This window comes from Lampris incognitus, chromosome 18 (assembly GCF_029633865.1).
Source record: "Lampris incognitus isolate fLamInc1 chromosome 18, fLamInc1.hap2, whole genome shotgun sequence".
In the NCBI taxonomy this organism is placed as follows: domain Eukaryota; kingdom Metazoa; phylum Chordata; class Actinopteri; order Lampriformes; family Lampridae; genus Lampris; species Lampris incognitus.
The window spans coordinates 21,930,541-21,947,440 of NC_079228.1; the positions used below are offsets into that span (position 1 = coordinate 21,930,541).

General features: G+C 42.7%; 2 protein-coding genes across 2 annotated transcripts in view; one reads left to right on the forward strand and one right to left on the reverse strand.

Annotated features, from left to right (window-relative positions):
* kiaa1522 (KIAA1522 ortholog) overlaps positions 1-8,656 on the forward strand; it is a 54,171-nt gene extending 45,515 nt beyond the window's left edge. The window contains exons 5-9 of the mRNA XM_056297991.1: positions 1,124-1,231; positions 1,325-1,491; positions 2,059-2,256; positions 2,499-6,057; positions 7,031-8,656. Of these exons, the coding sequence (XP_056153966.1) occupies positions 1,124-1,231; positions 1,325-1,491; positions 2,059-2,256; positions 2,499-6,057; positions 7,031-7,071 (4,073 nt within the window). The 3' untranslated portion in view covers positions 7,072-8,656. The remainder of the gene's footprint in view (positions 1-1,123; positions 1,232-1,324; positions 1,492-2,058; positions 2,257-2,498; positions 6,058-7,030) is intronic.
* Positions 8,657-9,023: 367 nt separating this feature from the next.
* On the reverse strand, positions 9,024-16,606 carry yars1 (tyrosyl-tRNA synthetase 1). The gene is made up of 14 exons (XM_056298584.1): positions 16,470-16,606; positions 16,045-16,120; positions 15,797-15,943; positions 14,913-15,088; positions 14,690-14,819; positions 14,393-14,473; positions 13,709-13,801; positions 13,472-13,607; positions 13,284-13,369; positions 11,570-11,705; positions 11,335-11,435; positions 10,722-10,915; positions 10,491-10,632; positions 9,024-9,944 (listed from the first exon to the last, which is right to left on the reverse strand). Exons 2-14 carry the CDS (start codon positions 16,099-16,101, stop codon positions 9,834-9,836), a joined length of 1,590 nt encoding a protein of 529 aa, XP_056154559.1. The 5' UTR covers positions 16,102-16,120; positions 16,470-16,606; the 3' UTR covers positions 9,024-9,833.
* Between the last annotated feature and the right edge of the window lie 294 nt (positions 16,607-16,900).

Genomic DNA, 16,900 nt, shown 5'->3' on the forward strand with positions numbered 1-16,900 from the left:
ATGAGCTGGTTTTTTTATGTTTTGAGTTGTTGTGGAATGATTATTTTTGGGATTGTTAAAAGATGCATGTTGAGTGTTTTTAATTTGACAAATATTGTTTATATTGTTAAAAAGATTTCAAGTCAGTTTTTTTATCTTTTTTTTTTTGTTAAATAAAGACTTGTTTTAAAAATTAAATTCTCTCGCTCTTCTCTCTCTTCGCGTTCTCTTCTCTCTCTTTTCTCTCTCTGTCTCTCTCTTTTCAATTCAATTCAATTCAAAGGGCTTTATTGGCATGAAAGCTTTAAAAACAACGTTGCCAAAGCATCAAAGTGCAATTTGTCCAAGTATTTGGACAGTACACAATAACACTCTCTCTGTCTCTCTCTCTCTTTCTTTCTCTCTCTCTCTCTCTCTCTGGCTCTCTGTCTGTCTCTCTCTTCACTCTTGCTTCTCTGTCGTCTCTTCTCTCTGTCTCTCCCTCTCTCTCTCTCTCTCTCTTCTGTCTCTCTCTTCTGTCTCACTTCTCTCTCTCTCTCTCTCTCTCTCTCTCTCTCTCTCTCTCTCTCTCTCTCTCTCTCTCTCTCTCTCTCTCGCTTCCTCTGTCTGTGTGTTTCGCTCAAATTTTATTAGTATTCTGATCCATATTTCCAACATGTCATCTGAAATGCTCTGGAAATTCTAGTTCCACATATAGGCTGTAACATTTCTTACAGCCTCACCTTTACCCATTTATCTGGAGTTTCATCCTTTCCTCCCTGACTGAACATATTTTCACACACATTAAAGAAGGTTGAATCAGTTCATCTGGATACAACGTTTATTGACAGATACTACGTGTCATCACTCCAGTGTAGCTCTTCCCCACAGAAAACACCCTCTGAAGGGGGTAAATTTGAAAGGACCATGTTGCCCTCCACTCAATAAACGTTGTATCCAGTTGAACTGATTCAACCTTCCTTGATTTTCTTAACTGGATTACTGAGCATGCATAAAGACATTCACACACACACACACACACACACACACACACACACACACACACACACACACACACACACACACACACACACACACACACACACACACACAAACCCAAATCTTTCCAAATTGTTTAAAATTGCCTCATCTTCTTTCCCCCTAGGTTCCACATTCAAGCCTCCAAACCCAGTGAAGAGGTTAGATAAAGGCAGGAGGAGGAGCAGAAGGACCACCATCATGGGTATACCCAGCCAGGTCCAGAGAGAGCTCGGTGAGTTCACAGCATCAACATGGCGAGGCAAACCGTTGATGATGCATTTTTTGGTTATTTAACTGTGTTGACGTCCATTCTTTGTCTTTGCAGCGCTACACAGATGCTCTACATTCCAGCAGGTCGCTCCTACCCAGCTTCCAAATGGTGATGGGCAGGATAGTGATGGCCAAACAAGTGCTGTCATCATCCCTACCATTAATGGAGAGACTCCAGTCGCCAGTCAGGAGGGAGCAAGGGTGCACCTCTCTGATCTGGAGGTGAGATTTTCCCCAAAATCATTTCACACCACATTTGTATCACCTATGACATCAGTTTATTCAACGGGTTGATAACTCATTTGAGTGAAGTTTAACAGATATCTACCTTATTCTCTTCATGTCTTCCTCTATTTTCCACAGTTGTTTGTTGTCATTAAAGACAAGGCAAAATGAAAGCTGACTTTTATTTACATTGTTAGTTCATTTTCTCATTCTACTATGCACCTATTCAACAACGTATGCCAAAATTAAGTCACAAAAATTCAACTTTACTTCAAAAACTAATCACGTTAACTTCCTCTAGAACAGTCACATTTTTGTGATTGCGTCATAAAGTCCGAGCGGGGGGGCGAGCATCATTCCAACCAATAATATCATAAAATGTTTTGCACAATCCAATCAAATCCTAAAGGATCAAATCACTTTCCTTTGTCCCACTCTAATACCCTGTTTTACTTGGAAATACGTCACATTACGGAGGCAGGATACACTCTGAATGCCGTTTCACATAGTCTTTAAATACTGCCCTTTGTCATTTTATTTTTTTCTCTTCTCTCTCATCCTAAGCAGGCAACCAGAGAAGAGCAGTTGCTGAGGCACCATCTGCATGCCATCTACCAGAATGAGCAGCCCTTCAGTCACCAGGACTTTGGCTCAGGTCTCTTTCCTCTCTCCATTCAGCGGCCCAAGTCTCTCGCTGTGCCTGGAATGACCACCTCCTCTTCCTCTCCCTGCACCATGTTTACCCTTCTCCAGGAGCCCCAGGTTAGACTGAGCTAGTCAAGGGATGAGAGATGTCCTCAAAGACTCCTCATAAAATTTATGGCTGCAGAAATACTATCAATAAACCACAGAAAGTTGAATCAGTTCATCTGGACACAACTATCAATAAAGCCTCTTTATTTCTGTTATTAATTGTCATGCCATTGTACCAACTGTGAATTTAATGATTCCATCTTGACGTGTCTGCAGCATAGTCATGAAATTTCCTTTTCATTTCATTCTAGGGTCCAGTCATGTCCATCTCCCCTCAGGCCACATATTTGTCTAAGATCATCCCTAACGCTGTCTTGCCGGCATCCGTTGAAGTCATCCAGATTGACCGCAGCAGCAGCCAGACCCGTGGAAGCAGCAGTAACCATGGTGGTGGAAGTATTCGCACTGTGAGCAAAAACAGCTTGACATCTGGGGATTCATCAGTTAGCCCCGTGTTGTCAAGGAAATCAGATGGAGATGATTCCCATGTTGAGAATTCCCATAATTCCACACCACTGCCCACATCAGTTTCAGGATCTAACTGGAGCCAATCCCGGTCTTCTGAGACCATTATTTCAAACACTTCCATCATCTCCTCAAAGGAGAGCACAGGCAGTGGCAACCCACAGACAGTGGCCATCACTGGGCAGGAAAGCCAGCCAGTGCTGCCTGGAGGAGACCAGGTCCATGCAAGTCTTCATAGCTGCATTAGCTGGGTCAGCAGCCCCAGTGGAAAGGGCCAGGGAACTGATTCTGGTGTTTCAGGGTCAGCCACTGCAGGAGAGAGTATGAAGAATAGCCAGTCTTTCATTCGCAGTCTTTCTGTCATGAAAAACAAGCTTCCACCAGCTCCTCCGCGAAGAACCAACTCTCTGCACAGTAACAAAATGAGAAAGAACTCAAGAGATCTGGTGGATGTCAAAGACCTCAGTGATTCTGTCCCTGGAGAGGTGAAAGCATCCACGAAGGATGTTTTATCAGACGATAAGGGCAGATTGGTCACTGCAGATATCACTCCAGCATCTGTATCTAACTCCCCTAGGCCGAACTGTCTGGATGATTCCACATCAGCAGCATCATCCACCACTTTCACCCCCTCACAGGGCTCCTCGGGTGGAACTGGAGGACCTGCAGAGCCCCAGTCAGAATCCAGCAGCTCCTCCCCACAGAAAACACTCTCTGAAGGGGGTAAATTTGAAAGGACCATGTCGCCCTCCAGTGGCTACTCCAGTCAGAGTGGAACCCCAATCCTCTCCCCCAAAGGGATCCCCCCCACCTCCCCAGCCAAACAGAAAAAGAAACCAGTCAAACCAGAGAGATCAGGGTCTCGGGCCTCATCTTCTGCAGCTTCAGCTTCCTCCTCTCTTACCTCTCTGTCATCTACTACTTCTGAGCCTGTCAATACAGACGCCTCAGCTAGCAGCCCTAGTCCACCTCAACAGGGATCTCCTCCCTCTATTGCAGGGGCAGAGAAAAGTATACAAGTAAACTCCTCTTCGGCAACCCATTCAATCAGAGAGCTGTTCAACATTCCACCACCTCCCAAGGTTAAAGCCCCTTGTGCTCCTCCTCCAGAAACATGGGCTCACAACAGCCACACCTTTGAGCTCCTATGTGGGCCTTGCCCTAATGTCAACAGACAGACACAGCAACAGGTACTGCCGCAGATGAAGGACAGCACAGTTAAAAAGGCAGAAACTCAGACTGCTGTAAGCAAAGAGTCACAAGGTTTAGCTGAAAAACAGTTAATTCTAGAGAAACCTGTCACACAACATTCAGAAAGCAAAGGAAGCAACTTTCAGGAAAAGCCTGACACATTCTTAGCACCAGCGACAGAAAGTATCAGTCAGGAGCTTAAGGGTAAGGAACATCCAAGTACAGAAGAAGAAAGGCAGGCAATCCCAGAGAGGATGGAAGCAAATTTGGAAGTTCAGAAGGAGGAGCAGAGTGGTAACCCATTGGACAAGGACACTAAAAGTCAAGAGACAATGCCAAAGAAAGATCCCCCACCTGTCATGAAGAAAACCATGCTGGGATTAACAGATAGACAGAGGCAGGCAATGTGTGGCAGTGTCACGACCAAAGTTAATTTACCCGAGGAACCCATGACTTCATCACAAGCTGAGGTTAAGATTCTAATTGATAAGAGTTGGGTTGAGATGGACAGAGGTGAGGCAACATCCATGCAGATGCTTTCTACAAATGCTCCAAAAGTTAGTAAAGTCTCACCTCCACCTTCCCCTCCACCTTCCTACCAACCTACACCACCTCCCTCCAGAAAGACACCTCCCTCCTCTGTATCCACCCCTCCCCCTGAGGAATTAAAAGATGTACAGGAGGAGGAGGCCCATATTGCAGAGTCTTGCTGGCCACCTCCACCACCTCCTTTAGAAGGGGACTCAGTCTTTGATGGAGTGGATGAGATGGACTTCCCTCCTCCTCCTCCTCCTCCCTTTGTGACAGACAGTCTCTCAGATGTAATGGACATTTGCAACACAGAGATGGATGATCTAGGCAAGCCTGTTGTGGCTGTAGAGGAAGTGGGAGTGACAGTGAAAGAATGCACTGAATCTGAGAAAGGTATTAATGGAGACAATGCAGAGATACCTGTAGTAATAAGCCAAACTTTACTGGACGGGACAAGACCAGAAGAGGCTTTTCCAGGTTCCAAAGATGACACCATTGATATAGACAATGCTTGCAGATCATTACAGAATGTTTCATCTCTATTAGAGGATGTCCCACCACCACCAACTGAGGCTCCTCCTCCACCACCACCTGTATCATTAATGGCACCATCAAGCTCTTGTTTAGCGGCCCACAGCAGTGTCTCCCTGCCATCACCTGTACAAATTGAAGACCAAACACCCCCTGAACCCCCTGTCAGTTCCCCACTTCCACCCCCAATAAGTGTTCCATTAGCACCCCCTCCACCAACTGATAAACAAGCCCCTGGTGGGAATTTCAGAAGGCAACCCAGTCTGGGAAACCGTGACACCAGGAGCAAGGAGCTCCTATCCCGACACAAAAGTGCACCCATTCCCAAAGAGGATGCTAACATACCTCTGGTCACACCCTCGCTACTTCAGATGGTGCGTCTCAGATCAGTCAACATGGTTGAAGATCAGGTGAAAGCCCCCACAGAGGACAGCAAACCAGCAAACGGGGGAGTCCCAGCTCAGGAGATTTGCCCAGTTTCAACCCTAGGATCTCAAAGGGTTCCACAAAAGCCCATACGCAAATCGCTGTCCATTAAATCGCCGCCTCAAATGGTAAAAACATCTTCTGTGACACTGAATGCCCCATCTGTGCGCTTACAGGAGGCCATCCGCATGAAAACCGCAGCTATGTCTTCAAGAGATGGTCTTCCATCCCGACTTGGTGTGAGATCACTTGCAAACAGCGGCATCACTGAACCTGGGGCTTCATCGCCCAAGTCACCCGAAGGGGGTGACATGCACAAGTCTCCAGCCTCCACTGCCAGCTTTATATTCTCAAGGAGTACGAAAAAAGTTGTCATAGAAACACCAGTTGCTTCCACACCTGAAACTCAGGCCAGTCTTAAACAAAGCTTGGCTGCAGAGCTCATGCAGGTCTCTGACCAATCAAAGTCCACTGCTTTCCCTATTGGTGGGGTGAAGGTTGTAAAGATTCCACCTCCTGTCGCAAAGAAACCAGTCCATGGAAGCACCAATCCTTCACAAAAACCTCCTCCTTGTTTGGAAAAGATGGAGCTGGATATAGAAGCAAATGGGGCAATAGGAAAAGTACAACCTGCTGGCCAAAATCCACTTCCACTGGAGACAAGAAGTAAGAGCAGTAACATCATTTCCAAACAGAATTATGGTTGATTTACCTCATGGAGTTTTTTTTTAATTTTGTACTCTTTTTTTTTTTTTTGCTGAATTAAGTTGATGTTTTTGAATTAATTCAATTAATTGAAACAAGCCAAAGCTGCGAGTACACCAAAATATGAAAGATGGGAGTTTTTTTAAAGGGAGATTTTGTCAGATTTCAGCCTTATTTTCATGCATTAATCATAGTGGTGGCATCTCTGTAAAATACACAATTCTTACCAATGTTGTCTATATCAGTGTAGCTCACAATAGCCAACTGGCTTACTTACATCATCCATCGACATTAGTGATTTAAGAACTACAAAGCTGATTGGCTGAAATGTTCATTTTCCAACTTCCGCTGTTGAGAAACTTGTGCAATGAATACTGGTACATGTGGGCAACACAGAACAGCTCCCTTGACAGGAGAATTTTGATTTCTCTGCCAAATTGAATTGCACCAAAGCGCTTACAGTTTTAAAAGCATAAATAGACCATCGCCACTTACTGGTTGTGGAGATTATTAGCGGTGATATTTCCTTTCAAACACAATTTTTCAGCACGCTGATGCAATGCTACGTGTAAAGCCCACAAACTCATTGAAGGATGATTCAGCGCTACAGCAGATCAATAGCAATCGTGCCAGTCTCTTGTCATGAAGAGGCAGGATGCAAATACCACATTACCACGCTTTTGAGTAGCCATGCAGTTTTACATCACTTTAGATTGAGCATGTCTTGTACTGTCTATACAAGGACAGAGCTACATGTACACACACACAGTTACACTGCACACATATGTGCCTAAAACTGCCTTAACCTCGAGCTCATGATCTTGTCTAATTAATTGAGTTAGACCGGAGGACTGAATGCTCCTTGTGTCTGTTAGTGTAACTATATCCTGGAAGTACCCTCATCTCTAACTTTTTCTTGTGTCTCCCCCTTCAGCTACAACACTCACATCAGACACAATTGAAACATTATTTTGAAAAAGACATTAAAAGAGCAAAGACTGAACTCAAACCGGAGGAATGGAGGAACAATAATAAAGCAAGTAGAAGACAAACAACAGCAGGAGACAAGAAGTGGACGCAATTCTGAAACATTTAATTCAACTATCTATGGGTGTTTTCGTGTGCAATGTCTTCTCCAAAAGCCTTAGCCTATTATGGCCCTACTGCGTATTTATGCAAAAAAAAACAACAAAACAGAACAAAAACAAAAACGTGTTGGTCCGAATTTCTTAAAATAGCTTTGTTCTGGAGTATTTTTCTAAGCAAGAGTTTCCTCTTTTACAAAAGCCCCTCAGGATGAAATTGTGTCTTAAAGTGGGTTTTGTAAATATTTTGCCATAAGAAATGGCGCCTCCCAGAGGTTCGACTTGTCACTGCAGCTCAGAAAAGTCAGCAAATCTTCAGCCAAGCTTTTCTGCGTAAAAGCTGACGATAGTCTACTAGTGTTATTTTCCACTTACAAGTCTTTTTCGTTTTCTGTAATGTTCACTAATCTAATATAGATTCGTACAGCTCTGATAACACACACACACACACAAAAAAGAAGCAGACAATGGCATCCAGCACAAGGACCTTTATCAGATGGGAAATCCTTGTTTATAATTCAGTTGCAAAGCTGATAAAATACTTAATCTGCTCAAAAATACCCATCATACTCAATTTCAGACCAGGTATTGTCTGTATTAGTACTTGAGAGACAGATGACACAAATTCACCAGAACAAAAGAGATGACTCGCCAGTTGCAAGGTGGGGGAAAGCACTTTTGTAGTTTCAGTAGATAAGCTGTTAAGATTTAGACAAAAAAAAAAGCTTTCCGGTTGATACAATGGTAGAAACTTAAATTAGCTGCTTAAGACCAATATTACTTCTATGCTATTTATTCATGTGTGGCTGTTTCCACTGGTAGCACTGCCAGTCATCTCCTATCAAATATAAAATATTTAAGAAAGGCTTCCATTTATTAAATATTTTCTTTTTGAATACCAATCTTGGAGCTGTGGATGTAAAGATCTGCCTTGGATGATTGATACACTGGAGTAGAATTAGTGTGAGGCCACTTTTTCCTTCAAGGATGTGAAAGGATCTTCTTCTCATACAACTTTGGCCCGAACCTATTTGGTGGAAAACCCAACCCGCTGTTATTTGCACAAAATGTCCTTACCCAGAAAAGTTATCGGTCAATGAATAATTTTGACTCACTTTACTGTGAGTCGTAAAAAGTATACATTTTGATGATGAAAAAGAAATGAAATGTACAGTTATTACTTCTATAAATAAAATTAAACAGTATTAAAAAAATTGTTTCATTGTATTCGTTCTTCACAGCTGTGGCGTAAAATAGCTAAATTTGATTAAATTAACTCCTCACGGGGCGTCCGGGTAGCGTAAGTCTATTCCGTTGCATGCCAACATGGGGATCGCTGGTTCGAATCCCCGCGTTACCTCCGGCTTGGTCATGCATCACTACAGATACAATTGGCCGTGTCTGCCGGTGGGAAGCCAGATGTGGGTATGTGTCCTGGTCACTGCACTAGCGCCTCCTCTGGTCGATCGGGGCGGCTGTTTGGGGGGGGGGGACTGGAGGGAATAGCATGATCCTCCCATGCGCTACGTCCCCCTGGTGAAACTCTTCACGGTCAGGTGAAAAGAAGTGGCTGGTGACTCCACATGTATCAGAGGAGGCATGTGGTAGTCTGCAGCCCTCCCTGGATCGGCAGAGGGGGTGGAGCAGCGACCGGGACAACTCGGAAGAGTGGAGAAATTGACCAAGTGCAATTGGGGAGAAAAAAGGGGGGGGGGAAATCCCCCCCCAAAAAAATATTAAATTAACTCATTACATGTTCAGGTGCTTATCTCAATAGCTTCACACTTAGCTCAACAATTCATATGAAAATGTCAGAAGGAAGTACACGATCACAAAATTCAGTTGTCATTTATTTCATTGGAAATAATGCAATATTGATTGATATGACAGTTCATGTCCAGATACAGATATCTATCTGTATATTACCGTAACATACCAACCCCGTATAATAAAACAAGGCAAATTGATTTCTGTACACACCGAATGTCTAAAATCCAACAATTAAACCGTTGTAATGACTTAAGACCGGCAGATATGCCGATGACCCAACATTTGCTGATGAAAATTAACACCACAGAGTGAAGTTTAATTCCAGGAAAAGTACCGTAACATGAATTCCCTTCTTAGAACACCTGAGATTTTCTCTACCAGCTGCTTTCTGGAACATTACTGTGCTATGCGAGGTTATACTTACCTCGTAAAAGAGACAACCATGTAGGTTTCACAGAGCATAAACCACTTCCATATCTGGAAAATGGTATTCTCTAGGTTTAAGTGAAATGCTGTCAGGGTACAATACCTGGTAAGAAGAAAAAAAAACTTCACAGTCCTTATAAATAATGGGCATTATGATATTTTGATTAGAGCTTGGTTAGTAATATCTTTTAATGAATGATTTCTAAATATAATACAGGTCTGAATTACACTTCCCTTCCTTAGTATAAGACAAAGCAAGATATTGCTGAATTTGTCTAGGCCGGTCCCGAGCAGCTGAGGTTTTGGCATCCCTGCCCAACCTTGCTCTATTTGTTCTTCAAGAGCCGAGGTGGTGAAGTCTGAGCATTACTGTTATCATAATGATGAGATGAGTGCTTTCTTGTTGTGGGTTATCTGGACAGCGCGTGCTCAGCGGTAAGTGGAATCTGTGTGCATCTAACTGATGTTGCCTCCTTTCAACGTCTTGCATGTGATCTGTCCTAGTTTGGTCATCAACTGCTTATCTTTCCACTGGGCAGCACACTCATCTGATATCTTCAGGTCCACCTAGGAGAGGGAACAGAGAAGCAGACGTTTACTCGTTTCTTCAGTGTAAACATGCTGTGTGAGAAAATTATACAGATATACATTTGAACATGATTAGAAATTCATCCAAAATGCAACAGATCCAATTTAATCAGTTTTGCTGCCTGAAATGTATTAGTCAATAATTCAAACCTACAAACATTTCTGTTCTTAAATACTTTTTTTTAAAGATGAACATCTTAAGATGCTGCACAATTTCAGTAGCAACCCATTTTAGCATTTAATGTACTTATAAAATAATAATAAACATATATGCCAGCATATTACATATTATATGCACGCAAGCACACACACACACATACAAGGACACACACACATACATATTATATGCCAGCAAAGCAAACACTTTCTAAATCGAAATTTTTATGTAGGAGTCAAATTTTGCAAACAGTGGATAGGAAAAGGTTTTATAATTCCAACTGTACAGAAAGTATAATTCAGTTTTATATACATGGCTTTTCGAGCAAACACTGACCTATTAGACTGTATGATTTGACAGGAACCCACCTGTAGTTTTTCCCAGACCTTCTTTTTTGGGTTGAGTTTTTCGTCTGGTTTGCCTGCTTCATATCCTTCTACAAAGACCCGTTCCCCTGGCGATGAGCCCTCAGGGGGGTCAAGAGGCTCCACCCTCCTGGGCTCCGCTTCTCTGGAAATCAGCCAATCAGAGAGAGAAGATGAATAAAACAAAAGTGCACTTGTGTGTACGTATGAATTTTTCACAGCAATAATACTCACACAGAGGCACACAGCAGCATAGCTTGAGACTCAACCCCTCTCATTTTCTGGGGTTTTAGATTGCAAAGCAACAGCACCATTCTGTCCTGCAAGTCCTCCTGGGAAATGTAGGCCACCAGCCCACTAACTACTGTCCTTGGCTCTGCCTCTCCGACATCAATCTTCTCCAAATACAGCGAATCGGCGTCTGGATGCTGAAATATATGCAACCGAGACACCAATGAGAGAACAGAGAGAAAGAGACTGGCCAAAATAAAGATGAATCATCACCTCATGCAACATCATCTGACAGAGATCTGATCCGACATCACAGTCTGTAACGAAGTGTTCAAAAAGCCTTGGAGCACTTTAGAATTGAACTGATAGAACAACAGCATATTAAATTTTCATGATGCATGTCCTGGGGGACAATTTATACTTACAGACAGCTGACTGCCCAACACACACACACACACGCATCTTATAAGACTACTTGGAAATTGATAAAATCTAAAAGGAGTGAACAGCTGAGGGATATAAAGCATTCTTTTTTTTTAATGACAGATGAATTAGTTCTGTGGCGGTAAAAGACCTTGCAGTTGCCCTGTAACAGTAAAATTTGTTGACCTCCTACCTTCTCCACGCTGATGATCTTCCCCACCCTGATGTCCAACCTGGAGGGAACCAGCTCATCTTCCTCTCCGCCTCCTGATTTGGCACCCTTACCACCTGTCTCTGATCACGTACATGCATACACGCAAATACACATATTACACTAAATCAGCATTCTGGCTTGCCCCATTGGTTTTGAAGGATGACGGCAGACGTAAAGGGAAAAGATGGTGAGATGTGCTGGTAGGGGTACTGACTGTTTTTTGAGGGGTCAGGGTAAGCAGAGTTGGTGAGTTTGCGGAGCTGCGGGGCCTCAAACTTCTTTCTGATCGGGTCCAACAATTTGTTTAGTGCTACTTCCACTGAAGCCTTCAGATCTCCTGGGTGGATGATCTAGAAGGACAAAGGGCACCAAGGGGAAATAGGTCAATAAAGCAATGGTACAGCTACAGTGCACAAGGTGCACAAATGTGTTTGAGAAGTTGTTTAACACTAGAACGGCTGTCATTTTGACGGTTTTGGATTTTCAAAGTTTAATAACTTTGCGAGAAAAAAAAAAGATACGGACCTGCCGCTCCATGAATGCTCCTAAAATTGCATATATTTGCATAAAATGAGTTTTAAATCAATTGCAAAAAAAAAAGTTATGATAAGATCTACCTAAAACGACCATGAGCCATCAAAAAGACCGCTCGTAATTTGCGTGTGATCGTGCGCGTCATGTCACCATTTACAAAGTGTGTTGGTCGCATCAGTTACTTCGCGAAGTTCATTGCTCTGTCCTATAAACACACTATTACTGTCCAGTGCACAGTAATAGTCTAACCTTGATTTCTGATTACTGCCAACATGTCTGGTTACAGACGCCATTTCCGACACACCATGACTACCACCGAGGCGTTGATGTATTTACAGGCATTGGATAGCGGCAGTTTTAAATTGTTTGAAAAATAGTATTAAAGTTGTTAAAATGTTGGTTTTGGTGTCAGTCGTTTCTTGACATACTAACATATGCAATGCATTAATGTCTCAGTTGGGTATTTATCTTGACAACCGTGGCCTTGACAAACTGTGGGCCATCATTTTGATGACCCATGGTCATTCTAGTAGTTTTTTAAGTTCTGGTCGTTGTTTGGGACAGTTTCAATATTTTTTTCAGTTCTTTTTTTACATTTCACGTTTTATAGGCCTTGCTATGTTTGTTAGATTAGCAATACGTGTTTTCCGTTTTGTTTTTCAGGTAATATTTTCACTTTTTCAATTTTGCTATTCAAGTTCGACCATGGGCAGCACGGTGGCGCGGTGGTTAGCGCGGTCGCCTCACAGCAAAAAGGTCCTGGGTTCGAGCCCCAGGGTAGTCCACCCTTGGGGGTCATCCTCTGTGTGGAGTTTGCATGTTCTCCCCGTGTCTGCATGGGTTTCCTCCCACAGTCCAAAGACATGTAAGTCAGGTGAATTGGCCATACTAAATTGTACCTTGGTATGAATGGGTGTGTGTGTGTGTGTGTGTGTGTGTGTGTGTGTGTGTGTGTGTGTGTGTGTGTGTGTGTGTGTGTGTGTGTGTGTGTGTGTGTGTGTGTGTGTGTGTGTGTGTGTGTGTGTGTGTGAATTGGCCCTGTGAGGGCCTGTCCGCCTGCCGCCCAATGACTGCTGGAATAGGCTCCAGCATCCCCGCAACCCTGAGAGCAGGATAAGCGGTTCAGATAATGGATGGATAGAAGTTCGACCATGTCTCTCTGAAGTTTAAATTGTTTAAAAATAGTATTATAGTTGTTAAAATGTTAATTTTAGTGTCATTCATTTCCTAACAGACATACTAGCATATGCAATGGATTAATATCTCAACTGGATATTTATCTTGACAGAATATAGAGTTTAAAAATCGGGTTTGGACGGCCCATGTTCGTTTTAGGTAGGAGTGAAATCCTGGTAGTTCTAGTGTTAAAATAAATCAATTGGGCTGTACTGTACCTCGCCTGCAAAGTCATTCTCCACCTCCTCAAATGTGGTATAGACTTTGTCTCCACCCCACTTGGGGTCTCGTTTGACGCAAAATTCTGAAACAGAATGCTCAGGTGAATATGTTTTGCATTCATTGTTTAAAGGAAGGAAGAAAGGAAATGGAGATATAAGAGGGGAAACATAGATGAATTCTCTACCTCCATGTAAAGGGAAGAGGACATATTTGACAAAAGAGAGGACTCCATTGTTCTGGATGTTCCCTGGCTCACAGAAAGCCTTCTTTAGCTTCTTCTTCACATCCTCCCTCTTGTCTAACAAATCAATCTTTGACTCCTGTAGTTATCAACAGATAATAAAGTGATGAAGGGAAGGGTAAGTCATACAAATGTATCTTTGGTATTCTCTCAAACTTCTAGCAAATAATGTATCCTTACTTCCTCTGAGGAGCTCATCTTGGCCCCTGTCAGACCTGGCACCATGGGGTTCATCAGATGGGATCGCTTGGTATAACCCAGGGAGGGCAAGTACTGAAGGGAAACAAAAGGGAAATGTCACAGATCTCCACCCTGGTATTACTTAGAGAGGATCCTCTGTGGATTTTCCTCTTTATTTTATTATTGCTAAGCTACCTCCTGACATGGAAACTCATCTCATCTTAACACATAGCTATTTCGTTAGGGACAAAATCTGTTGTACTCAGTTGCAAAGCTCCCCAATCTTATTCACTGTATACCTGTCATGTTCAACTTATCTGCATTACAGAACATAATCATTTACTTTACAGAAAAAAAGATTATTTACTTTAATGGAAAGCACACATGGCATACATTCAGCACTCCTTAATGACACGCTCTTTGTTTTGTGGCTAGGGAGATCCATTAACTGTAGTGACTTTGGACATGGCCATATAAATGTATTTATTGAAGATGCTTTCTGCTTTGGCTCATTCAGCTCCTAATACATTCACAAACACATTCCCATATTCATGCTTGTACATTATCTATTCATACTCATCTACTAATATACTTATTAGAGGAGGAGCAAGAGGCGTAAAAAAAGAGTGATACAGGGGAGGGTAAAGGCTTGAAGGAAGTATGACATGATATAGGGAATCATACCTTTTCTGCCAAAGTGAAAATCTTCCTCTGGTCTACTCCTCCAAACTGGGCATCCACCTTCAGATACTCCTCATCTAGAGCCTTATAACAGAGACAAGGCACAGCTATGGTTTCATCAACTCATAATAACACTCTAAAATTTAATGAAAATGCTGGATAGGTTATTAATAGGAGGCTATGCCAGCATGCACACACAACTATTTTACAAACTGAGGTGAATAGCAAGGCTTAACTGGCTAGAGTAGGCCTTCAAACAGTCATAAGCCCACACTGCTTTCTCTAGGACAGTGTTATTACCTGTAATCCAGGGTAGAGCAGGCCACTCAGAAGTGGGTGGTCCACCTGCTTGACAACCTCAGCTCCAGCCTTCTTAGCATCATGTTCTGTCACCATGGAGGACAGGCGGTATACATCCAGAGTATACTCTCTAATAAAGAACAAAAAGAAGAGCAATATTATTCAATTAAGAGAGCCAAAAACAAAAGCATACCTCTAATGTGAGCATGAATGTACAACTGACCTACTGAGTTGGTAGTCCGTCCCTTTGACGAACTTGAGTTTATCCAGTGGCACACCAATGCTCTCCAGCATGGCCTTGATAACCTGTTCATAGTACTGCACCCTGAGCTCCAGCAGCTCCCAGGGAGCCTTCATGTTGTCCAGATAGGCATGCAAGTCAGCGAACAGGATAGTCACCTGAGAAAAAGAGCAAGGGAGCAGAAAATCAGAACCAATTTTAAACCACTGGTGAGCAGACAATACATGAGCAGTAGATGTCTTCATCAACATTTTTTTTTTGCTCTGAGTCTGAAACCGACATTTATATTTTATTAAATAAAACAGCAGTACAAACCACATTTCAAGTACATTAAATTTAGTAAAACTAATCAATTTTTTTAAGATATGCTTGACAACTGAATAGCTTTGCATTAAAAACAATAGCCTACACCACAGCTTTCCTTCAACGGTCTATATTTTTATTTCAAACAAAATAAAGTAATAAAGCTATAATCGTATTGGTTGTGTGGCCTTTTGAAATGCTGCCATTGCAGACATTACAAATGGCTGTTGGGCTGCTCACATTTTCCAATTTAAAGTAGTTCCACTCTGTACACATTTTAGCTACTTGTTGAAGATAATGGTCAGTTACAACATCTATATGACAGCTGGGCTAGACTGAGTGCAACGGTGTAAAATAAAGGATCCGAATTTGATCGAGCTTAATATAGCTGATAGCAATCAATGAAACTATGCCTTGACCAGCTCCAGTATCAATCTTTCAGATCGGTTTGGGACATCCCTAATCTACAGTGTAGTAAAACACAACACCAAAATATATATACTTAGGTTGAGAAGAGATATGAATTGGTGGTCAGTGGGACCACAATGCTTGTGTCTACCCACCTCACATCCAGCCTTGAGGAAGTCTGCTATCTTTGACATGGGGACAAAGTAGGCTACATGGGGTTTGCCTGTGGTGGCTGTACCCCAGTACACCTTCAGCTCTCTCTCTTGGAGTACTTGCTTCAATTTCTCTTCACCAAGGACCTCCTGCATAACACACATTAGCACACAGACAAACCCACATCTAACAGAAGATTTTGCCACAGAAAGGGCCACTGTGTGTGTGTGTGTGTGTGTGTGTGTCCCACCTGCAGGTTCCTTGTGATGAGGTGAAATTTCTCATCTGGGTTTAGCTGTTCTGCCATTGCGCTTGTGGCCTTGTGCCTAATCAAAGGCAGAGGGACCTCAGTATCATGCTCGCTAAAGCTCTATGGTAGCGACTAGCTATCGAATCACACATTAATGCGAGTTTCAGATTCAGCAGTCCATCTACCAAATGCAATTCGCTAACCAGTTATCTTACAGTTAACATGCTACTTCATTAGCTCGGCCGGTCATCGTAAATGAATCTGAATGAGTGACGTGTATGTGTTACTGCTAGATAGCTAGCCTAACTATCCATATTTTGCTATGAACCGTTCTGACAGCAAGACACTCTGTTTAGCCAGTGAATGACTTAGCTGCCACCGGTATCGGGCAACGACTACGCAAAACTGTTTAATCTGCCGCTTACCTTGATGACTGAAGTCACAATTCGAGATGAAAAGTGGTCAGTGGAAGCCGGTTGGACCTGTCAGTATGTTGCATCAGCGGCGGCATGGACTCTGGGATCGACTCTTTCAGGCGCAAGGAGGAAGCAATCGAGCTCAGAGAATGAGCCAGGCGTGAGCTTCTGTCGGCACTAGATGGCAGAAAAGTATCTACCGTCACTGGGGGGAGGGAAAAAAGTTGAATGAGCTAACGCTGATCAGCTTGGACACTTGCTGGAAAGGCAAAAAAGAACAAAAAAGAAAAAAGCCAGGGCCAACTCAAATGTTTATATAATCCTGGATCACAGACATCCTTTGCCTAACTCATCTTTGCTGAAATCGCAAAGACACAACATGCAGAGGCAAGCACAGACTTGTATTATTTCCTAAGCCAATTATATATTGAAACTTGTCA